Raw genomic sequence first — 26232 nt, 5'->3', positions numbered from 1 at the left:
TAGTAGATAAGATAATGATAAGATAATGGTAATCTCAAAAAAATATTGTTATAATATTCTTTACAAAACGCAAATTAAATAGCTTCTATTCACTTCATGAAAATCTGCACGCATTGAATATTTACTAGTAGTCTTTTAAATTGACAATTGCAATGTAGAACAATTATAGACATCGATTTGATATTTTGTTAATATCATACTTTGTTTGCATAACAATATATTAATTAAATAATATTTGTTAAAATAATAATCTTCATAATAATCTTTAAATAATTAATTATACTTTATTTAAATTAAATAAAATAAGAAACTGTTCTTTAGGCTATATATAAAACAAAAAACTGTGCTTTTAAATCATGATATTAAGTATTCGATTCATGAGTTATATTTACACTCACATCGACAAAGATTGATGATTAACAAGTTATATAATGTGCGAGAATTCTACGTTGAAATAAGGCAAAAACACTTATTGACGTATTGCAAAAGGGAAAGGCAATAGTGGCGTGCAAGTTATAAATATAGCGGCACAAATGCAAATGTTCCATTATTGCTGCGTCAATGAAGATAACGTGTGCACAACTCGATTTTTGAGGATATTCCGTGTTTTTTATTTGACGGTAAGAGCTGTTAGAGATCAATTTTGTCACTAACCTTTTTAATTCACTCTAATGTAATATATAAAACATTTTTTTAACTTAGCTCTAAGTTCATATTATACTTAACGAATTTCTGTTACTTTGTGACAATATGAAGAATATATGAAAAAGATTAGAGAAATAAACATGTTATTGTCAGCAAAATTTGATTTTTTATCAAATTCATTTTTCTCGACACTTGAAAATTATTCACATTTTTATAAACAAAACCATACAAAAATTTTTGCATAAATTAATTTTCTCATAATTGTGTTACATATAAAACTTTAAAGATAATCTCATCAAAATATTAACGGGTGAGATGTTTTATTACGATATAAATTTTGCCGTAAAGTATTGTATGAAATATATTTCATGAAGTATTTATTTACTATTATCTTCATACGCTTTATACAGAGTGTTTCATAATGTTGGCGCCAACGCTCGTGTGCGGGTAGAGCGCGGTAAATTGAAAAATCCTTTATCGTTTTGCAATTATTGCAATAATAATTGAGATATTAATTAAAAAGCATTGACGAATAATGGTATATATAATAATACCACACTGCGCTAATAATACTACAGCGCGTGGCCGTGAGCTGTACGGTTTAGGTGGATCAGCAGTGTATCGCCTGGGGAATACGCAAGTGGGCAAAAACGGCGTGTGAGGCTGGATCTGCGTACTGTTGTTTTTTTCATTACCATGTGACGCGCTGTTGATCCATCCCGTACAGCTCCACGGTCAAGCCGCGTGCAACGCATGATTATTCATCAATTAATATCTTATTTATTATTGCGAAAATTACTCAATTGCAAAAAACGGTAAAAAAACTTTTATATCCCTGCACGAACGTTGATTTCAACATTAGGAAACATTCCGCATAGAATTGCGAGAGAAATTGATTAATGATAGTATTTCTTATGTTCTGTATGTCTATATTCTGTATGTATATAGATGCATTAATGCACCTGCATGCACAATAGCATTTCATTATTGTAGATATCTTTTTTAAATGTAAATTTAACGTCATTATAATTCTATTTAAAACTGGAAATAAGGATATCTGAATATTTTTAGAAAATACATTAAAATGAAGACATATAGATATATTAGAATAAATACGTAAGAAATAAAAATTAAATATTTTACGAGATATGTTATATTTTATAAAAAAATATGTCAAAATTAAAATATAAAATATGCAATAGTCTTTAATTGTTATTAAAATTAACTTTTTTCAGGAATTATATATAGTTTAATAAAACGTAATATGATAAAGTTCTACTCACATATTTACTCACATATTTCATTTATATTAATACCAATTTTTCTTATGCTATATTTGTCGAAATCTATTTTTTTTTCAGTTAAATACAAAAAGGAATAGATTTATAAAGTGACAAAATGGCATTCATAACGGCTTACTGGGGTCTGGACGGCATAATAGTTCTAGCGGCTATTATAACAGTTTTCTACCTCTACATGATTCGCAATTTCAATTATTGGAAGAAACGAGGCATTGTGGAAATGACACCACCAACACCTTTCCTTGGCAATTTCTCGGATTGTCTACGTTTCAAGAAAGCACCGGCAGACTTTTTAAAAGAGCTCTACGACCAAGCGAAAGGCCTACCTTATATTGGTTTTTATGTTTTGGACAAGCCCTTCTTGCTGATTTGTGATCGAGAACTTGTCAAGCAAATTTTAGTGAAAGATTTTAATCACTTCTCTGATCGATACATAGAAGCGGATGAAAATGATCGTCTGGGATGCGCCAATCTCTTTTTGATCAAAAATCCAGCCTGGAAATTGTTGAGGACAAAGTTAACACCATTCTTCACGTCTGGTAAAATGAGAAAAATGTTTGATTTAATATTACAATGCGGAGAAAATTTAGACGCGTATCTTGATAAATCGGAATTTGAAGGTAAGTGCTAAATAATTTCTAAAATATATTTTACTGCATTAGAAAAAAATCTAGAAATAAAGGTGTTTATTGCAACTATATAAAGTGACAAAAATTAGTAGAATATTACAAATATTTGATAAAACGAAGTGCAAATGTGTCAATAATTTGGTCCTACCTTTTATAATATCAAATAAACCATATCTTAAAAATATAGTAATTTGAAGTAAAATTAAAAAAGAAATAAATAATATAAGCATTAAAATCGATTTAAACTATAAAGCCCACTAAATTAAATTCCATGATATATTTCTCGAGAAATTAAGTTTCCGCGCTGCATGTCAGATAGATATTCACAGATTAATTGATTGAATTTGCCGCTAATATTATTGACAGATAATGGAAGCATCGTAGACGTAAAAGAATTAACAGCCAAGTTTACCACGGATGTGGTAGGCAGCACCGCTTTTGGACTCGAAGTGAATTCTTTCAAATATCCGGACGCTGAATTCAGCAAATGCAGAAGGATGATATTTGATTACAGTACTGTCCGCGCTTTCGAATTGCTCATGGTGTTTTTCATTCCAAGTATAGTTTCTTTATTCAGTATAAGGATATTTGGCAAAGAGCCTACTATATTTTTACGCAAGGTTTTCTGGGAGACCTTCACACAGCGAATAAATTCTGGCGTGAAGAGAAACGACCTCATCGATATTCTTGTCAAATTGAAGGAAAATAATGAAAATCAGAATACTGAAAATTTCAGTAAGAGAGCAAAATAATCATAAATAATAACTTTTTAAGATTATTCATAGATTTTGTTTTGCTTAGATTTGATAAGCGTAAAAGAGAAAATTAAATATATAGATAATGATACATTATGATAAAATGGAAGTATAATTCCGCGATTGATTCCAATAACTAAAATTAATTGTAGCAAATAAGAGATATTTCCAAAAATTTATGCATAAACTAAATTTTAGCATATGATGGGGACGATCTCATGGCACAAGCGGCCAGTTTCTTCTCGGCTGGCTCTGACACCTCCGCAACGACGATAGCTTTTGCACTATATGAACTGGCAGTAAAACCGGAAATACAAAATAGATTAAGAGAAGAAATTCTTCACGCGCTTGATCAATCTAATGGAAAGATTACATACGATATGGTATGCAAATGTCATAATCTGTTCACAAGCTGTTAACAAGTTTATATAAGCACAATGCAAATACTACAAACATTACATTAGAATAATTACTAATATAGAATTACTAATATACAGGATGTCTTAGAATAATCACGACAACGCTCGTGAGTGCGTAGAGAAGAGTAAGCAGAACAAAACATCCATTACTGTTTTGCAATTTTCGCAATAATTACGAAGAAGTTAATTAAAAAGAATCGGCGAGTAAACGCGCGTTTCGCGTAGCTAGATTGCGAGATGTGTATTCTCTAAACGTGTGCTGGCGTGCCGGCGGCGAGTGTAGTACAACAACGAAAAGTAAAACTCCTGTCCGCTCATTGGTTGTGCGTTACTTTTGTTTTTTCGCCGACTGATCTTTTCTTTTTGTTGCCGTGCGACATTTGCCGCCGTCACGCTTACAGAGCGTACATACATTCTACAATTTAGCCGCGTGAAATGCACGCTCATTCGCCAATCCTTTTTAGTTTATTTCGCGATAATTATTGCGAAAATTGCAGAGCAGTAAAAGACTTTTCTGTTCGACTTATTACGCTCTATCCGCTCACTAACGTTGTGGCTATTCTGGGACATCCTGTATAAAATAAAATATAAAAAATAATATATCTTTACCATCAGATCCAATCACTACCATATCTGGACATGGTACTCTCGGAAACTTTGAGAATGTATCCGCCATTGGGATATCTAAATCGCGTGGCAAACAAAACTTATAAAATGTCGGATTCTGATCTCGTACTTGAAAAGAATATACCTGTTTACATCTCGGCGCTTGGTTTACATTATGATGCGGAATACTTCCCCAATCCGGAGCAATTCGATCCGGAGCGATTTGATGAGAAGAACAGACATAACAGGCCGTCATGCGTCTATCTCCCGTTCGGCGATGGCCCGCACTCGTGTATAGGTGAGATAATCGATTTTAACTTAATTGCAAAGTGTAAATTACGAAAAATATTGCTATTAAAATAATATTTATTGTTACAATTTAATTTTTATTAAAATAATTGATAAATTATCTATTATTATGTATTTTTTCCCAGGAAATCGTTTCGCGCTTTTACAATCCAAGCTGGGACTCATTCAAATTTTAAAGAAATGTGAGATAACACCGTGTGAAAAAACTACAATACCAATAAGAGCTGATCCGAGGGCAGCCATGCTGGCACCGTTAAACGGCGTAATATATCTTAACATACGAAAAATTAACACCAATACTAAAATTTGACGTAATAAAATTGCACAGATTGTAGTTAAAACAAAAGAAATGTTAGAATGCACTTCAATTTCAAATCACAATTAAAAAAATATATTTGACTTTAAACAATTCTGCTGTGTTCAGAGTCAAAATGTTTTTAATTGTTAATCGTTTTGGTCTATAATAATAATCTTCATAATTCTTAAAGTGCTACCTAGAATCACTAGAAATCTTGAAAATAATTTTTATCAATACTTTTGAAAAAATTTATTGTGGAACCTTAAGGGAATCCTAGAGTCTGTTTTAACAGCCAGATTTTATATTTTTCAAAAAGATACAACTGTTTTTGGTTATAAATGTACTCGTATTTAAAAATGTACTCGTTTCATGTGACTGCATTAATCTAGCTATAATTTTAATATAGAAGTAAAATAATACAAATATCTATTTATATTTCAAAAGTTTTACATATTAAAACGTTATGTTGTGTAATATAAATCTTAAAAATCAACATTTGTTGCAAAACATTCCGTGATAATTATCCTACTGCAGTATTCTACTTAAATATGTACAAGGCATCATAATAATCGCAAAGATAATAATCGCATTTCCTTTAATCATGCCGAAAACAAAAAATTAAGAATCACATACATACGTATGTCTTTGTAACCTGTAATTTTCGCACGTTTTATTTAACTACTTTAGAAGTACTAATTATTTAATTTTGCAGACATAATAACGTTATGGCACGATAGTATGTATAATTATTATCATATATACATCCTGCGTGCATTTAAGTAGAGTGTAAATCTGTTTTGTTCTTAATAATAAACAATAAAGAAGTTGATTTTTAATATTTGCTTTAAATCAGTCTAATTGAGAAATAATCAATGTTTTCGCAAAAAGGCGCTGTTTTGCATAAAAGCTAGCCTTATTGCAAAAAAAACTAATTTCGCAAAAAGGCTATGACATATGTACAAATATTATATATTTTTTATCAAAAATTTGTTTACTTATTACTATTATTTTTATGCATATTAATATACTCTTCATTATAAAACAATATGTTCTTCTTGCATATTTAATCGATGTGTGATAAACTGTATTTAATTCATTGTAATAAAAAAAAGAAAACTGCAATAAAATATTATTTTTTTGTTGTTGATTATTGTGCTTCTTTAATTAAAAATTGAATGTTTAATTATGATAAAATATTTTCTCTCAATTGTTAATTAATTACAATATCGTTCTTCTTATGCCAAAATCATAAATGTGCAAATTTTCTTCAACCTTGTTTTTCTTCGTGAAATTTATTTTGTACTACTTGATTTTGAATTTACAGAGCTTCAGAGCCTAAAATACTTTAGAAGAACCTAGAATCTAAAGTATCCTAGGCTCTGAAGCTCTGTAAATATAAAATCAAGTAATACAAAATAAACTTTACAAAGAAAAACGAAATTGAAGAAAGTTTGCACATTCATTGTTTTGGCAAAAGGAGGACGATATATACATATATCGCTCCATTGATAGAAAAGTGACACAAGTCAAAAATTAGCATTTTTGTGATAATAAAAAAAAAAACTAACCTTAATTCCCTCCCAATTCACATTGACATAGTTTTAAAAATACATTGTCATTGAAAATATAACACGGGAAAAAAATAAGGTTATGCATAATCACTATCCTAATGAAAACGTTGTTCCAATTCAGAATTTTAAAAATGCTCTACCGAAAAGTTACTAATTTTGAGATGCGTCACGTTTCTATCAACGGAACGGAAATGTGCACAAATGTATTGCATTGTGCAGGAAAAGCGATTCGTCATTGGAATTCACGCGTCATTGCAGTTCACTTGCGTTCCACGTCCATCATAAAAGTTAAAGGAAAAGGAAGTTAATAAAAAATAATCAGAGAAGTTCATTTCCTTGAAATAAGTGTAGGTCGTATCACGTAATCGCGCGCATTAAACGCTCGTCTCGTAGTCATACATTTAAAAATCCAAAGATATTCTCGACATTGAATTTCCTTCCATCTTAAATTACTGTTTACAATGGAAGTTTACGGAAATTGATTCTAATAACTGCTTAAACTTCTTGAACGTAACAATTAACGTTCGAAAATAACAATTAGTGTAAAGAAGGTGTCATCAAATCGGGTTGACATCACACACACACATAAGCTTATATTTTCAAAAAATATCTGAATTATATATCTCAGATATATATTGTTTAGAAAATTATAAGATTTATTAAAAATGACCCAAAGTATATTCGAATACTCAATAAATTGAATATCTACACAGAAACAATAGTAAATTGGTTCTTTTTGATTTTTCTTTTCCATCAATTACGTTATAAAATTTTTACATATAAACATATATTTTATAATTGCATATATTGTCTCAATTAGGAATTTACTTATTACTGTTGTATAAAATCTATCATGACTTTTGTTTATTTACAAATTTTGAGATTATTAACCGAGAAATAATATGCGTAATAGATAAAACTGATAAAAATTAATAAGATAAAATTAATAGAGTTAGTAAACATTATTGATAATAAATTAATAAGAATTATTACATTGACAATATAGCGCACTTAAAAAAACATAGATAAAATATTTTTATAGAAAACAAAAAATAATTACTGGGACAAGTGTCAAGAGATTTTTTCTCTGTAATTCTGTTACGTAATTGCTTTGGAAATAGTTTAATGACATTGCTTGTTTTCTTCCTAGAAACTAGATGAATAACAAAAATCAAAGTATCACTATCATTTAAATCACTATTGTTTCCATCACAAACTTTTTAATTAAATTTTTTATATAAAATTTATCATAACACAAGATGTAATTGAAAATAAGTATATCATTCATCATCATAAGTATATCATAGAGATGCGTCTAAAATAATCAAAACATCGAGAATATTCCGATACGAATGCATTGTTAAAACGCGCCTGTGCAAAATTATGTAAAATTTAAACAATTACAAACGTTTCGATCTTTAATTTTTAATTTAAAATAATTAATAAAAATTTGCACATTTAATAATAACAAATATGAAAATGGTGATAAATTTTGTTCAAGATTCCTGCTAAAAGAATTTGCGTAGTTAATAAAAATTTAATTGTTGTTCTCGTAATTCTAATAAGATGTTGCACTTAATTACAGACTCATAATGTAGAGTGAATAGCAGCACACTAATTAATCACTTTCAAGAAAACAACAAGTCATTTCATGGCAACGATTCATTATAATATGTAAGTGGTGACGCAATAAATATGAATATTAATATTAGTCATAACAAGCGATATCAAGAAAGATAACCAAATGATAACACAACAAAATGAATTATGTATAATAATAGTATTAATAGTAATCATGTACATATTATAATAGTACTTTTTATTTTTAATGGAAGTTGTGTGTGTAAACACGTGTAACAAGACATGTGTAACAAGACACGTTTCGTGGTGTGAACAAGTTTAAAAAGAAAACTTCAAAATCAAATGTCTGTATTTAACTTCTTCGGTGCAAGTTCTTCGATACATGTTTAATTTTTCGTTTAAACTTTAATTCTATTTAATAAAAACAAACAGAAAATTTTATGCAAATCAGTAATATTTTATCAGAAGAATATCCGTGTAGCGACCCAGTCAGCAAAATGCTAGCAGCATACCAGCAGTATGCCAGCAGATCACGAATTAACAGCAGATTCCGTCCTCCACTGCGTCCTCATTAAGCTTTACTCCAGCACGATGTGCCAACACAATGTGAACACCGGAAATCGAGCACGATCTGCCGTCGCAACGCTCTCATAAGTTTGATTTCTGACGGCAATCTGCTGTCACACCATGACAGCAGGCTATATGCAATCTCGGTGTGCATTCTGCCGACACATTATGCCAATGTACAATGTTTGAAATTTGCGATATGTTTATGCTGATGAGCTCTGCTCAATTTTTGACGCATTTCTATTTCTGTTGCATCGTGAAGCACGTTGTGCTTAATTTTTTATGCATTTCCGTTGATATCACATAACGGCATATCCTGCTAGAATATTAATAACATTTTGCCAATATAATATGAAGCACATTAATTGTAAAATGTGCTTTATCCAATTTTGCTATCTGGGTCAAGTACTTTGCATCCGTAAGAAAAATCTACACGCGCTGCAATATTTAAAAAATATTACTTTCTAATAAAAATGAAAAAATAGAAAGAAATGAAGTAGTTGTTGCACAATACGGTTATTGAGACATCAATTGAAGTGAGTTTCCTACTCAATTCACTATCATAATACTCTGTTTGTATAATAACATGTCAATCAGTTACTATTACTTAGTAGATTAGAAGTAAGCAAAAAACTGACCTTTTAAAAGATCATTGAATGTAATAACATAGTGTAAAAAATATTTTTAAATCAAGTTGCGTGTGTATAATCTCGACATTAGATCAAAATGACAAGTCTCTACGGCGTTTTGCGAGAGGAAAGGGAATCTGGACGTTATATATACAGCCGTCTGCATTATACAAAAGTTTAGTTCGCTGTGCGGAAAACATCGCGTTTGCATTTAATAAACTCGGTTTCGAATAGATATTGTATTTTATTTAACGGTGAGAATTGTTGAAAGTAAATTGTATTACTAACTCTTTCAATTATTCTGCTAAAAAATAATGTTCCAATATTTCTGGTATTTGTTAATTATTAACTCAGATTCGAATACAAAGGAATAAATTAAATATTCAAGATTTCATAAATCCCCCCTTCATTAATGCATAATTTTAGTTATAATATACATTTTGACGTATATTTTATTCAAAATATTTAAAATATTCAAATATGTTTACAAATCGAAGAGTCTAACTTATTTAAGAGAGTATCAGTTTTAGATGCAAATAAATAAAGTCAGTATTATGTTGTATTAAAAATTAAAAATTAATACGCCGTAAAGTATAGTCAAATTTTTACATCGCGCTTAGTAAAATTATTTTAAAATAAAATAAACAGAATATTTGAGATATTTAGTGCACCACAACATTCATTATATTTTAATAAACGGTCTTCATAACTCAACTTGTTGTTACATTATGTTATTAAGAAAATACTGTTAGCACGAGATTATCACAAGTTCCTTTCACACGCACTGCATGTGATCAAATTTACATACCTACATTGTCGAAACGCACAGCTAATGTTTGGCATAGAAGAATTAACAACAACCAATCAAATATTAATCATTGTCAAACGAAATATTTGTAAATAGAAGTTCTGGGGTATAAAAGTCCAAGTCGTGCGAGATCAATCTCTTTTCGTTTTGCTGTGACAGAAAGTGATACTAATAAAAATCGAAATTTAATTTAAATCGCAAATTCGAATTTTTAGTTTTACGCAAAGTAGCATTTTATTACGTTCAAAATTAAATTTTTTAAGTGACAGTGCTTTTGTATATATTAAATATTATATTTTTTCTTGCAACATGTTTTCGATTGTGTCAATGTTATGCAGATTCTGTATCCGTGGATTTTTATATTTCTTTAGGATCAGATTTGCGCATTTGTTGCTTATTAGAAGAATTATTAATAAATTTTAAAATGTGTCAGTTTATCCATTTCTCTAATTGTAAAATACATATTATTGATCAATTACTTATATTGACACATATTTCTTTAACGCAACAAATTATCGAATCTTCTATTTTTTCAGTTGAACGCAAAAAGGATTAATTTTATAAATAAATTGTGAAATGGCACTCTTAACGTCATACTGGGGCCTGGATGGCATACTAGTTTTAACAACTCTGATGGTAGTTTTCTACCTTTATATGACTCGCAAGTTCAAGTACTGGAAGAAGCGAGGTATTTCGGAAACGGCACCACCGACACCTTTCTTTGGCAATTTCGCAGACTGTCTACTTTTCAAGAAAGCACCAGCAGACTTTTTAAAAGAGCTGTACGACCAAGCGAAAGGTCTACCTTATATTGGTTTTTACGTCTTGGACAAACCCATTCTGCTGATTCGCGACCGAGAACTTGTCAAGAACATTCTAGTGAAGGATTTTAATTACTTCTCCAACCGTTACGTTCTTGCGGATCCGAAGGATCGTTTAGGTTACGCCACACTATTCTTCCTCAGAAATCAAGCTTGGAAGATTATTAGAACGAAAATGACACCATTCTTTACATCCGGTAAAATGAAGAAAATGTTCGAGTTGATGATTCAATGTGGGAAACATTTAGACGAACATCTTAATTCACCGGAATTTGAAGGTAAATACGAAATATTATAATTCGTGAAAAGTAACCAATATCAAAATAAACAGAATTTGAAAATAAAAAGTGCAGCTATAAAAATTAATAATATATGTTACATGATGATAAAACAAAAATAATGGAAAAATGTTAATAATAATATGATAGAATATCTTCCGTATAAAATTTTGTTTTTAGTAAAAATTAAGTTATTAAGAAATGACTTGTCAAATTATTGTATAATTAAAATTTATGCTACATTCATCAAGAAATCGAAACAAAATGTGCGACTTGTATACATAAAATATGAAACTTTGTTAAAATCAATTGCTATAAAAAATAATATTTATTACAAAGAATAAAATCAAATTTTAGTCTTTTAGCATAAATTCACACAAAATGCACGATTATATTTATTCATAACAATAAGAACATTGAGAAGAGAATTGGTGTCAAATATTTAGATATAGCTAAATAAATCAGTTATTAACAACCGATTTATCTGCTGACAGGTAAAGGAAAGACGATAGAAATAAAAGAATTAACCGCCAAATTTACCACCGATGTAATCGGCAGTACTGCTTTTGGACTCGAAGTAAATTCGTTCAAAGATCCGGACGCCGAGTTTCGCAAATATGGCAAGATGATCTTTCATTACAACGCAATTCGTGGATTCGAGATGCTCGCGATATTTTTCCTTCCAGAGATAGTTCGCTTGGCCAAAGTAAAGATGTTTGGCAAAGAGCCGACTGAATTTCTGCGAAAGGTTTTCTGGGAAACAATCAATCAGCGCATGAAGTCTGGAGCGAAGAGAAACGATCTCATCGATATACTCGTCGAACTCAAGCAAAATGCCAATGATCAAAATACTCTTGAAGATTTCAGTAAGTAAAATAACTATAAATGGCAATAATTCTCCAAGTTTGCGTACAAACATTTTGTTAAGTATATTTAATCCTTTAACTGCGAAATACTCAAAAGTAAAAGATGTATGAGCGAGCTGAAACAGTAGTCGTTTCTGTATACGGAACACTTTTTCGTGCGTTATGCAGATCGTTTTCGCATTTAAAATAATCGTTCAATCACTCAATTGTCTTATCATTGCAAGTAAAATATTTTTTCTTGTTCAACAAGTACCTAAAAGCGCTGATAGCAGTCAAAAAATTAATATATATATATATATGTGTGTAAACCTAGAAAATAAAATTCATAATAGTACGACAAAATTAACATACAGTTTCTGAAACATCCCGAGAAAAAAATGGTATAATATGATCAAATATAAATATACAGGGTGTTTCATAATGTCCGTGTCAACGCTCGTGTACGGATAGAGTGCGGTAAATGCGCTGAATAAAAAAGTCCTTTACTGTTTTGCAATTTTCGCAATAATAATTGAGATAGTAATTAAAAAGAATTGACGAATAATCACGCGTTGCGTGCTGCTAAACCGTGACAGCAACGAGGATCGCATGGCAATGAAAAATAACAACGCATAGCGAGAGCAGTATTTTTCATGCGATCCTCGTTGCTGTGACGCCTAGAGCGTACGATCCATGCAACGTGCGATTATTCGTCAATCCTTTTTAATTACTATTTCAATTATTAGCGCGAAAATTGCAAAGCAGTAAAGAATTTTTTTATTCAGTTTACCGCACTCTACCCGCACACGAGCGTTGGCACGAACATTATGAAACACCCTGTATATAATTGTGAAAAGATCTGATAACATGTAATATTTTATATCATATAAAGTTACACATATTATTAGATCTTTTCATAACTAATTATATATATTTACATCTGGCCAATTATACCATCTTTTCTCGGGATTTAAGAAAAGATTCAGATAATTAATCGTGACAAATAAGAATGGAAATCTTTGAAACTTTACCTATAAACTAAATTTTAGCATATGACGGAGACGATCTTATGGCACAAGCAGCCAGTTTCTTCTCAGCTGGTTTTGAGACCTCCGCAACGACAATATCTTTCGCGTTGTACGAACTCGCACTGTGTCCTGAAATGCAAAACAGGTTGAGAAAAGAGATTCTCGAAGCGCTCGAGCAATCCAATGGAAAAATTACATATGACTTGGTAACGTAATTGTCATTATGTAATTTTCATTACACATGCTATTTTATGGTAAACAAGTTTTTGTAATGAGTACGCATAAGTATAAATTTTTGTATTTCGACACGCAATTATGAATATGTTGTCAAATCATCTTCATCTTTACTTATTATTTTTTTCTGAAACAAATCTTCAAACCAAGTAATTAAGAAATAAAGTAAGATTATGACGAATAACATGTCTTTACTATTAGGTAATGTCACTACCGTATTTGGATATGGTAGTCTCGGAAAGTTTGAGAATGTATCCGCCATTGGGATATCTAAATCGAATAACAACCGAGCCTTATAAATTACCGAATTCCAATCTTGTACTTGAGAAGGATACGCCGGTTTACATATCGATGCTCGGCATGCATTACGATCCGGAATATTTTCCCAATCCAGAGAAATTCGATCCGGAGCGATTTAACGAGGAGAACAAACGCAACAGACCGTCAACTGTCTATTTCCCATTTGGAGAAGGCCCGCACGCGTGCATAGGTGAGACGATCGATTTTAATTTAATTATTTATCCATTACGAACAAATAAAAAAAATTTTAAGTTAATAATATCTTTTCGTTTATTACCGTTCCTTACTGTACTGTGATAAGTAATACAATTTTGTTACCAATTTGCAGGAAATCGTTTCGGACTTCTACAATCGAAACTAGGGATCATGGAAATCTTGAAAAAATGTGAAGTGACACCGAGTGAAAAAACTACAATACCAGTGCAAATTGATCCGAGGGGAGCCATGCTGGCGCCGTTAAATGGCGTATTATATCTCAACATCCGAAAGCTCAATACTAATGCTAATTAATAATTAATAAATAATTTTTTAATATAAAACAAAAACTAAATTATGTTTTATTGTAAAGGAAAAGACTCGTAATATACTCTATTGCGTTTTCCTCGAATAGTTTTCTCTAAATATAATTATCAACTTTTTCTCAAATGTAACTTTCTTAATTTTACTTGTGCACGTGAATGTTTTAATAATATAGTTTTTGTATTGCTGAAATAACTTTAGTAAATATTTAATAAAAAATTTTACGAAAAACTCTATTGTGTATATTTAATATATATATATATATATATATATATATATATATATATATATATATATATCTAACATGTAAAATTCGGTATTTCATAATCAAGAGATTCATTCATATATCTATGACAGTAAAAAGTAGTTCTATTATCTAAGTTCAATAAATATCATTAAGTTCAATGATTACTAAGTAGTTAAAATTTGATTTATTGCTTTTTGTAAGAAAAAAAAATGTAACTTATCCGGCATTTTAGATACATAATAAAACAACGAAGCATAACAAATTTCAAAATGTTTATCGACATATACACACGAGCTATAAAAACGAGAAATAAAAATTAAATTTAACGACTGGTTTTACTCACCTCCACGATCTAATTCTACAGCTGTCATTAATTATGAAAAGTGATATAGGAGGGATTTTTTGTAAACAGTTCTATTCGTCCCCGGCAGAATAATCATTTTTCCTTTATTCGTCGACATTCTAAGTATATATATATATATACGGGGCAGCCATGAGCAGCCGGTCACTCGTCGTGATGACATATACATTTTATATATGTATATTTACATATAGATATATACATGTATATATGCATACATATGTACATGTATATGTATATATATTTATTTTCATTCACTTATTCTCTCATTTACAAAAAGACTAACGATCGACCGCGTGAGCGAGCTACTCGTCGGGCGATCGATCACGTGGATTACTTAAAATTATACTTCTATAATATATAACTACGACATCTTGGAATCGAATGGAATGATAGAGATACCACATATCGATAGTATCCTATGTGTATACCCGTCCTCGCGTGCGTTTTGTTCAGTGACGGTGAGCTTTGCATTACGGTCGCGACGATTTCAACTCGCAATACAACTAATGCGCACTCGCATCAATCGCGATAATCATAATTTTTTATTTTCAATTTAATCCTTCCGATCCTGTTTTCATAAAGAATGCCTATATATGTGACTCGATAAGATCGAAAGAATTATGTGGAAAAATCTAGAAACTGATAAGGCCGAAAGAACTAGTCTGCTTTTCCTCATCAATACGCTTGCGATCAGAATAATAAACACTGATATCTATTATCGATTGACGTACACTGATCACTATGTATTACAACAACGTACATTAATTATTACAGCGCTAATACTTTTGTTACATTTTTCTAAAATATTGTCAAATATCGAAATCAATAAACATTAAAATATCAATAAACATTAAATAGAGGACATAAAAACGTTATTACGCAGTAATTTTTAGCTCGTATTCGATATCAAAATTGCAACACCAATCTTAATTAAAACTTCATTGCAATAAAAGAAATGCGTCAAATTGAATTATTCTGATCGCGACGTAAATATTTCCGATCGATATAATTGACATTAAATTTCGCTCAAAATATTATTTTGCATTAGTAGCGAAAGAAAGCCAGCCCCAAACGTGATCGCGGAGAAAATAAATTACGCCATCACTGAACAGCAATAAAATCAGTACATCTCCGCACCGCAACGCATGCGGGATTTTCACGAATACTTTTACACACAGAACTATACACACTTTTCGTCCACACACAATACCGTAATATCATAATATCGATAATAATATTTTAATATCGCGCTAGTAACTCGCCCGCGAGCATTAACTGTGCTTTTGTTCTTCCTCTTAGTTCTTCATATATATATCAAGTAAATATATATTTATTTGTTTATTTATATAATTACTTTTGTTCATTTATATGTATATATGTATGTATGTATGTGTGTATATGCACGTCAACACACATATACACATGCAGATATATACAAGATGTCCCACCTCTATCGCGCGCATTATCCTTATATACATATAAATACAGGCGTATGTCTGTATGCATATGCGAGAGATTATTGCGTGCATTCGAATTATCGTCGTACGCATAAATTTCACGCAACTGATATTCACCCAATAATGCAACAATCACGATTGATTTCTTTCCCCTCTTGGCGACCAGCGACTTAATTTTAACGGCTCGTGAGGAAGGGACGGCGAGAGACGGAAAACAGACCTCACAAACACGAAAATCGTCCACCGCGATCTGACTTATTCGAGTTCACGAAGAACATACATCGAGAAACTTCATACTAGAATTCGAAGTCGCTAGAATACACAAACCGTTTGATTCGAAAACGACATTAGTCACAGTTCTTGAAAATGTTATTAAAGCATTCTGCATCGTGATAATTTGTAGCCGGCTTTTACTTAAATGTACATCAAAATTTCGTTCTATTTTCACGAACATCTCGTATGTCATTGTGACAATCAGTACGTTCAGTAATTATTTAACACCCCATTGTTCAATTTAAAGTTCTAAATAAAGAATCTAATAATGCTACTATAGTAAATTAAAACACCTTTACATAGCGCACACATAACTTTCTTGACATACCGCAATTTTTCAATTTACAACAAATGTAAAAGTATATTTAATGATTGCTCCGCCAACCAAATTTATTTCTTGTCAACATCAAGCTGTTTCATCCATTTAACATACAAGGCAATTTTTTTTTTTAATCCCTCTAGAAGCAAGGCAAATTTTCTTCCATATCTTCTCGTATCTTATTTTTAAAATTAATTTTAAATATCTGGTAACTTTAATTAAACATATATTTACCACAACGTTGTATATTTGTCATATACAGTGCAAATCAATAATTTTAATGAAAAACAATATTGAATAAAGCGTAGCAAACACCAGTTATCCGTCTTTGATTGCTAGCATGAGAGTGGAGGCGGAAGTAGATTTATGCGAACGAGTTTGAATGTATTGTATCCCAATAATTGACGACAACAATTGGAAATATGAGGAAAATCCTAATAAGATTAAAAATTCAATTGATAAAAATTCAATTGAGTAAAACAGTGCCGTATACTACGGCTTGATTGGCCCATATGTATTTTTTTTATTTTATATTTTATTTAATCTTTTATCACGTATTTCTTTTATTGTTAGATATTGGAGAAATAAAGATCAACGTTTCAACAATCTTGCAAAAAATTTTTTCCTGGTTTTATGAAACTCGAATTAACTTAGTCCTTGCAAAATTTTTTGCAAGATTGTTAAAAATTGATCACTCTTTATTGAGATTTTGATAAATAGCCAAGAAATAGTAGGTAAGAAATATGACTAGTTTTGGAGAAAAGTACCCGAACGCCGTATTGTTGAGTTTAACATGTTGATATTGAACGCTTTACAAAGAAACACTAATATTTCTGTAATAGATTTTTATATTTATACAGCAAAGTTTAACAATCACAATAATCACAATTATTTTAAATAGTTAGCGTTTCCGTGTCTTTTTAAAGGATCAAAATTGAGAAGTTGGATATGTTTCGTTGTTTTGGTTGGCTTGCAGCATTAAAAAGTTTAAAAAACAATTAGCTATTTGGGTACCTTTTTCCAATGTCAGTCTTGAATATTAGTGACGATCAGGCACAGAGAGTGAGCGATACGAAAGAAAAGAAAGTGCATTTGATTTTTTTCTAGAATATAAAGTAGAATCATCTTATAGGAACGTCTACTTTGGTCGTGATATAAATTTTTTAACAAATACTTGATTATTCAATTCAAGTGTCTATATAATTTGATAAAGAACATATCACTTTATTTCTCATTAACAGTTCTCATAACAGTTTGATTTGCTCTCATTAACATTACTATAATTTGTAATATATTCTAACATTTTTTGTATGAGAGATGTCGATAAAATTTAAAAGTATTCATTTTTCATGCTTTTTAGGGAACAATAATCTTCATCATTGTTAATTTCATTATTATTGTTATTAATTTTCTCACATTTATCTGTTGAGATATAGCGTACAATAAAGTAGTAAAATGTTACTAAAATCAGAATCCTCATACAAGAGATTTCCTTTTTTTTTTTTTTTTTTTTGTGATTATTTAATAGTGGTCTTGACTCGAGAGTCAAAATCAAATGCTTTCTTTCATTCACATCGCGAAGGATTTAATCATTTATTATTGAATATATGTCGCTACGTAGACTGGCACCACTCTCCCGCTCGCGAACATAGTTGCGCTTTTTCATTCGTTCTATTTTCTTTTTCCTTATATATCTTTCTTATATTTTTTTGACAACAGTTTGTTTCTATCTAAGAAAACAAATATATCAATCTAATTTTTAATTTCAAGAAAATCTAATTTTTAATTTCGAGGAAATATAATTATTCCCTTAAAATTAATTTTATTTTCTTGAAATTAAAAATTGGATTTCCTTGAAATTAAAAATTAGATTAATTGAATAATATAAGAAATTTATTGTTTAACATAATTAACCTTTATTACTTGCCGAATAAAAAATTGAGAAAACATCTTTATTCCTTTCTACATAAAATTTGTCAAAATTATCTACTTCACGACTTTACGCGTAAGCATTTTTCTATTCGTGTTATCGTGCAAACTAATTCCATTTGGTTTGATCGACGAATGCTGATTCTACCGCACAAAGAAAGAGAGAGAGAGAGAGAGAGAGAGAGAGAGAGAGAGAAAAAGAGAGAAAGAGGAAGATAAAAATAATTGTTTGCTAAATAATCAGTCACGTAATTGACACAGAATCGTCCGCTCGCTCGCGCGTACACATCGAGTTTCCCCTAGCGAAACCGTCGCGCAAAATAATACGCGCCCGAAACCAACTTTTGGTTGATCTGAGGACAATAACGCAAGACTAGAGTTCAACAATACATGCGGTTTTTAACGCAGACGCAGTTGATGAAGTATAAAAATATAAACATCTGAAAATGAAAAGCGGGACGTCGTACAAAACTAATCGCGTTTGCGAGTGTGTTCATGCACGTGCATGTGTGTGTGTGTATAGGTCATAAGTGTATCGAAAATTCGAAATTACATCTGAATATGTTTTTGAATCAAATAATCGCAGGAGATATTTCATCGAAAAGGGAACCGTTTCTAAAAGACTACGTTTTTCTTTTTTTTTTTTTTTTTCTTGAAATTATGTTCTTTTTTTACAGTTTTATGTTCAGAGAAAAACGCTGAGAATATTTGGCAAAGGCTTTGCTGATCTGTTCGAGAAATTTCAAACAAATTGTTCCTTTCTAATCGAATTAATTTCCTACTTAAAAGTTTAACAAATAATTTTCCAAGTTGAATTTCCATTTTAGTAGTGCGACTAGATAAGAGATAAATCTGTGACGTATTTTCTCCGTGTGTTCTCCTAACTATCGATGAATCAACAAGATTTTCTACCATGTGAATCGTTTCGACAAATATGCAGTAATAAAGCATAATTATTTCGACAAATCTCCCTCAATTTTCTCCTTTCGCCGTGGCAACTACTAATTCTATGAGAATATTCTGAAGCTCTGCTTTTTAGAGGAGCGAGAGTATCTCACAATAATCATATGCCTCAGAATAACCACGCATTTTCGAAAAATTGTAATATTCCTAGTAAACTCTGAGAAATATTATCTGCAGAACAGAAATGTTCTCAGAATATTTTAAAAATAGTATGATAATATATTCTCTTACCTTTCATATCCTCAACGTTTACACAATTCCTGAAACTCAACATCGATACGACAGAGCCACGCTTATTTATTTACTTGTTTGTCTTCTTCTTCTTGTTTGTCTCATACTTATATTTATCCACTTATGCTCCTATTATGCTTGTGTATACACTATAGATTTTTTTGTATATATATATATATATATATATATATATATATATATATTCTTATATATATATATATATATATATGCACATTCGTGTCTCGATGGAGATGTGTATATCCTTGCGTCTTTGTATACATCTGCATTTGTATATTTATATATATGTATATATGTATAGCAACGAACAACATTAATGATTACTCATTAGGCTATTCTTTAATTGGACAATAAATAAAATAGTCTATAGCGTATTTCCTCGTTTTTCCCGCAGGCCGTAAGTGTCCCTCGCGAATAAACATATCTCGATTCTTGCGATCGTCATAAAACACTCAGTCAATGACAGAAAATTATGGTCCTATGAAGATTCCTCCGCAAAAAGAGTTCAATCAAGAAGAATACAATCCAATCGGAAATCATATCTAACATCTTCTTAATAATTCTTGCTCGAGTAAATGTGTTCGTTCGAATTGACTGCTTTCGATCTATCGCGTCTATTAATCGATATCGGTAATTAATACTGCGACGGAAAAACACAAATGATTTTAGAAAGTTAGAAAATTGAATCTCTTTTTCAAACGTTTTTCGTGTAGCGATATTTCCAAATAATTCTGGATCTAAATTAGCCTCTTTGGAGATAAGACTCTTTCGCTCGAGTCTTAGCTGTTGCAGCAGAACAAGTTCTCGGGCCACCAGCCGCGGAGGCCAAGCTTCTTCTCGGAGGAATCCTCGACCACTAGAACGTATCACTTGATCTCTTCTCTGCTGGGCGATCTCGGTGGATGCGGCGATAAAGGCGTCTCGTTCGGATGCCTCTTCGGCCGGAAACTGGCCGTCAACGAGGATATCCAGCCGCTTTGCGAACCGTGATCGTGCAGAGAATCGCTGTTGCTATTACTGCGGGTGCTGTCGATACTCATACCGGATTTGAAGCGCGAGAATAGACCGGGCGACGATTTCTTTGTCGTTGCGGGCGAGGAGAACGCGGGATGCTTTTTTCGCGACTTGCATACCTCTTTGCAGAGCATCGAATCCAGGCTGCCGGTATGAGGACGCTCTTCCGCTTTCTTCGGATCCAGCGCGCCTAATATAACAGCCTCCGCCTGCTTTGCCATCTTGGAGATGTCCTCCATGCTAGCTGAGCTTCTCCTGATTTCCACTTTGCCGAGATCCTCCTCGATGTCGCAAACGCTATCGTCCGGATTAACTATGATTTCAGGTTGCTGCTGATGCTTCTTTGGGCGCACCTCGATCTCCCGAAACTCAATATCCAAACGCTGCCGGGTTTTCATCTCCTTCATACTCTGCGACTTGCCCTCGGGATTTGAGAGATTTCTGCGGTGCTTGGAGTACGAGCCGCCGGAACTGGCTGCCGGTAAGGCTTCCAGGGAAGTGGACGACCTCTTCTCCTTGGCAAATACTGTTCGCCAACTTTTGTTCTTACAGTCCGTGGACTTGCGAACCTTGGGCAGAGTCATCGCCCGTTTGTCGACCGACGATAGCTCCACTACGGTCGCGATCTTGGTGCTGTCTTTGGTGAGATTGCAGCGTTTGCAGATGAAGAGGGAAGTGTGGTGCCTTGACGAGGTGGCCGAGCTGCTACTCACCGAGTTGCTCTTGCTGAGCATCTTCGTGTGCTTCGGTTTCGGAGTGGGTGACTCCTTGGAGTCGAAGCTGATGCTCAGACGGTCCGTAAGGTTTCTGAGTCGCGAGAATATGGATTTGTGATTGTTGGGCCCGGTTTTGTCGTCGCAGCAACATCGCAGACCGACCGATTCTTGACTGCTGTGCGCGTCTCTACGATTAGATCTACTCTCCGGATCGTTTTCTATGACGCTGCTGGTCTTCCTCACATTGTTTCTCGGTTGCGAGCGGGCCTCCGCTACGACGACGTTCCCGTTTCCCTCAGGCGTTTTGCCTTCAATTTTGACAACATCTAAAAAAACCATCTCTTCCTTTTCTATCTCCTCGACGATTCGCGTACCTTCGGCGGATCTCGCACTGGCCGGCGAGCTCAAGTCGCTGCCGAGATTCTCACCTCGGCTGCGTCTCCTCTCGCACTCGTGATCCCGGACAGCCTTGGCCAGGTCGTGATTGTGATAATCCAACGAGGACTTCTCCCGGCTGCCTTTCCGACTGCCGGGATAGCTTTTCCGACCACCGGTCGTACCGGCTAGCGTGCCTTCCGTAGAGATTTTGAACTTGAGTGTCTTCTCGCTGACTTCCACCTCCGTCGCGGTCTCTGGATCGGAACTCTCGACGTTCTCCGCGTCTTCCATGGTCAGGTTATCCGTGATGTCGTCGTCGGTGGAGCGCGAGCGCGAGTGGATCGTGCAAGCGGATCTTTTCGAGCGCATGCTGTGCGACGACGTGGATTTAATGACGGCGGACGAACTAATAATACCTCCGCTTAGCGCGTTGGGTGGCGCCGATTCCCCAACGTCCACCACACTCTTCCGATGATGACGCTCGTCCTTGGCCGCCTCGTTCAGTCTGCGATAGTACTCGAGAGCTTCCCTGACTGGTTGAACTATGAGATCCTGGAAAGTGAAATTTTACTTGAATTAATTATTTTAGCGCAAGCATGAATGAATCAGTCGATGCATAAGTTGAATCGAAAAATCACCTGCAACTCGGGTAGAAGTTCGCCGAGAGCTTCGAAGAGAGGGAGGAGAACTAGGCCGATGAAGCTAACCTGGGACGACGGTTTGGTCACTTTGTCGCGATCCATGAAGGGAGTTACCGGAAGACCTTCGAGCTTCTCCGCATCGCTCTGCTTGAAGAACTCCTGCAGCAGCCGATCCAGCCACGGTTCCGCAACCTCCATCGGCCGCGCCTCGTTGCTTATGTCGGCCACCTTGATCAGAATCATGGACAGCTGCGAAACGTAATCAAAAGTCAAGCGTTAACAATTGCATTATTTAACGGTTATCAATAGTTGGCCATTAATCAAATATCGTCGGCGAATTACCAGATTTATGTGCGCCTTGCTGGTGTAATCGAATTCGGGAATGGTGTCGGTGAACTGGCCGAGAATCTCGTTGTGCCGGGCCATGTCGGTGGCCAGGATGCACCTGATGATGCCCTCGCGCACTATTCTGTACGTGGGATTGTCAAGGGATGCGAGGATGTTGCACTCCGGCGCCTCCAGCACCCGAAACGCCACCGAACAGTGATGGTTCTCCAGAGGCGAGATGTCGTTGTAACGCAGCGCCAGCTCGGTCCGCGCGTTTATCTGGTAGATATTGTTGTAGCCCGGATGATCCAGGTCGTGGCAGATGCAGGAGACGATCAGTACGAGGACCTCGAGGTCGCCGATTTTCGACGGGAGATCCACCGCCCAAGCTATCGCGTACATCTGAGCGGGAACAATTCATGAGATAAATTGATAATTTATGATCGTCCGATAAGTATTGTGGTGCATGTAAAAATTAGAGAGTGATATGTAGAAAAGTATAAAAGAATACAGCAATAAACTTTTTAATTAACATTAATTTTTCTACGCAATTACTGTAATAATTGAAACATTCATTCTATCGTTTTCGCGAGTTTAAAGATTCTTTCATAATAAATTTCATGTTCAAAGTTCAATGATTTTATGCAAAACTATAATCTTCAGTTTCTCGTCGTCTATTCAATTTTTCACCTATTCTTTTTTCACTCTATCTTCAATTTATTTTGAGAGTTTCTTTTTGTAGTTTCAATTTAAGAATTTTTTATTTAAATATTATATTTAAGAATATTTTATTTTAAAACATTTTTAAATAGAATTATTAAGAATAATAGAATATTTAAGAGAATTGTTTAAAATAAAATATTCTAACAAAAAATTCGTGAATAGACCACAGAAACTCTTAAAATAGATTGAATAAGTGGAAGTTCGACTAACAATAAGCAAAATTGCAGTTATACTTGATACGGTAACTGTGTGAAAAAGCAATCATCAGGAGTTTGTTGTATTTTTTTATATTTTTTTTTTAAATAAGCATCTTTACTTATCAGATAACCTTCATATAACTACTGTACAATGTAACGCACTCATTATAAACAATCAGGAAATAATTAAGTTGCAGCTTGATACAATTATATTAATCACCGCTAAAGCGATATTTTATGCTACATTATTAGAGATACCAGAGAGTAATGTCGTTTATCGTGTACACAGAAAAAGTGCATAAAAAACATAACACTTTTTTTCTTGAACCGGATTTCATTACAAAACAGGTGAACAAAGATCTTTATCAATGACATTCCTGTATTCTTGCGCAAATAACAAATTTTTTCTCGACTATTTAATTTTTCTTACATATGTACAATAAGCGGTTGTTACTTTCCGATAATTCTAATGCGAGTGTTTTATAATCAAGCTGTGGCTAGTCTTCCTTATAATGATAATAATAACACTATTAATATTTATCATATTCAGATTCGCAATATCACTATACAAAGTAATTTGAAAATACTTTGTCAGTGCATCTAAGGCTAATTTTTAATTAAAATTATTTTTAAAACTTCTCTGATAAAATATTTATATTTTAAATTTAACAACAAAAATAAAATTCTTTGATCAAAAATTAGAAACTCGATAACAAAGCTAAGATTTAACAAGTGCAATTGTCCGCACTTAATATTTGATATTAAAATTTATGTTTTTTCTTATTTTAAGAGAATATTCTGTAGTTATCACGTTGTCATAATATTAAAACGAATTGTTATTAATAATAACACTATCTGTTTTAATTTGTTTTACTCAAAGAATTATTAAAATTAAAATAATATTAGGACAAGAGGGAGAGATATTCACCATTTGCGCCACGCAGAAGCAGTGCCTGAAATTGTGAAACGGCACCTCGTTGTAATTATTATAGACCTCGTAGAGGAAGTTCCTCAAGATCGGCAAAGGAATGTTGAACTTTTGAGGTAGGTCGAGATCGACGAACATCGTCTGCAACATCAGCAGCAGCTCTTCGTCTTCCCACTGTCGCGCGTCGAAAGCTGGCGAGCGTAGCCACTCACGAACGCTCGACGAGACTGTCACGTCGCTGTAATTTATAAAATGATGGGTTATAATCTCTCTTCATTAATTTCCGACGATAATATTGAGAGTGAGTTTTCGGTAATTTAATATCTATAATAATATTAATTTTATAGCGGTAGCAATTAGTTTAAATGCACGCAACGCAGATCGCCGCGGAGTAAAATAGGACGTAAGTGATTTTATTAAAAAAAATAGTTTTCAAAAAACAGAATTAGAAAAATCAGTAATTGTTCACTAATTAAATAAATATCGATTATTTTTTGCCAATCTTACAATGACCATTAATTTTATTATTTAAAAATTATTGCTCTTAACGAAATGTGCTTCTTTTTTATACAATATTATATTTAGAAACATTTCAAAATTAGCTCCCTTAAGCGAAAATAAAACGAAGTCGTTGAACACGCGTGGAATATTGCGCTAAAATCGATCGATTTGACACCAAGGCAAGTACTTGAGTGTTAATTATCACACGAAAGTTCACTCTCACGTTGACGATTGGCCATCCTGGCACGTGGAATTAATCGGATTAATACGTCACTTTGACGGAGTGCCTCGGCCAGCAGCTCTTCGCTACTTTGACAGATAATGGGTTATCTGCTCGTTCGACTAAATCAACACGAGACTAACCTATGTCGAAGTGATCGGAATTGTATCGGACGCGACGTCAATTTACCAGCATCATCATATTGTCGTTTGTATCGCTTCTCGCGAGAATTAGTGAAGTACGAAAAACATGAATACGTAAATTGTAATTTTATTTCAACTGGAACGCTACACGCGCGCAATTTAGCCTTAAAAAATCAAATCTAATTTAAAAATTTATCATATACGTTTACGTTTTATCATATTAAATTCAATAATTAATACAAATTATTTTACAAAATGTGCAAGTATATTCTTATACTCAAAATTAATAAAAAAATTCTAACAAACATATATTCTAAAATTATTATCTTCTGAGGTAAAGTTACTTCATAGCCCTTGGTATATCTTTATGAAAACTATCGTTAAAGTTCCTCTTGTAAAAAAATACACAGAAACAACTTTATTTACTTACAGATCTGATAAACTGATCTTTTGACTACACAAGTTTACGTGAAGTGATGGAAGATCAGATATAAAGTTGA

At 32.9% G+C, this 26232-nt stretch overlaps 2 protein-coding genes across 7 annotated transcripts in view; one reads left to right on the top strand and one right to left on the bottom strand.

Moving 5' to 3' along the window:
- Nucleotides 1-345: 345 nt before the first annotated feature.
- Nucleotides 346-14374, top strand: LOC105673453 (uncharacterized). The gene is made up of 11 exons (XM_067352439.1): nucleotides 346-620; nucleotides 2007-2566; nucleotides 2942-3310; nucleotides 3529-3713; nucleotides 4365-4653; nucleotides 4790-4969; nucleotides 10684-11217; nucleotides 11712-12083; nucleotides 13112-13296; nucleotides 13526-13814; nucleotides 13953-14374. Exons 2-11 carry the CDS (start codon nucleotides 2044-2046, stop codon nucleotides 14132-14134), a joined length of 3108 nt encoding a protein of 1035 aa, XP_067208540.1. The 5' UTR covers nucleotides 346-620; nucleotides 2007-2043; the 3' UTR covers nucleotides 14135-14374.
- A 177-nt stretch (nucleotides 14375-14551) lies between these two features.
- Pde9 (phosphodiesterase 9) overlaps nucleotides 14552-26232 on the bottom strand; it is a 191068-nt gene continuing 179387 nt past the window's right edge. For all 6 annotated transcript variants that reach the window (XM_067351562.1, XM_012369106.2, XM_012369105.2 and 3 more), the window contains 4 exons: nucleotides 24869-25106; nucleotides 23036-23422; nucleotides 22691-22942; nucleotides 14552-22604 (listed from right to left, as the gene is read on the bottom strand). In XM_067351562.1, the coding sequence (XP_067207663.1) occupies nucleotides 20811-22604; nucleotides 22691-22942; nucleotides 23036-23422; nucleotides 24869-25106 (2671 nt within the window). In that variant the 3' untranslated portion in view covers nucleotides 14552-20810. The remainder of the gene's footprint in view (nucleotides 22605-22690; nucleotides 22943-23035; nucleotides 23423-24868; nucleotides 25107-26232) is intronic.

Source organism: Linepithema humile, chromosome 3 (assembly GCF_040581485.1).
Source record: "Linepithema humile isolate Giens D197 chromosome 3, Lhum_UNIL_v1.0, whole genome shotgun sequence".
NCBI classification, from domain to species: Eukaryota; Metazoa; Arthropoda; class Insecta; order Hymenoptera; family Formicidae; genus Linepithema; species Linepithema humile.
Note: the sequence above shows the minus strand (reverse complement) of the source record. Positions and strands in the feature narration are given on the sequence as shown.

What these genes read in the sequence shown, in the direction of transcription:
- LOC105673453 (XM_067352439.1), top strand. Translation starts at nt 2,044, where the DNA reads ATGGCATTCATAACGGCTTACTGGGGTCTGGACGGCATAATAGTTCTA. An exon ending in TCAGAATACTGAAAATTTCA is followed by an intron (nt 3,311 to 3,528) that starts GTAAGAGAGCAA and finishes ACTAAATTTTAG; the next exon opens with CATATGATGGGGACGATCTC. An exon ending in GAAAGATTACATACGATATG is followed by an intron (nt 3,714 to 4,364) that starts GTATGCAAATGT and finishes CTTTACCATCAG; the next exon opens with ATCCAATCACTACCATATCT.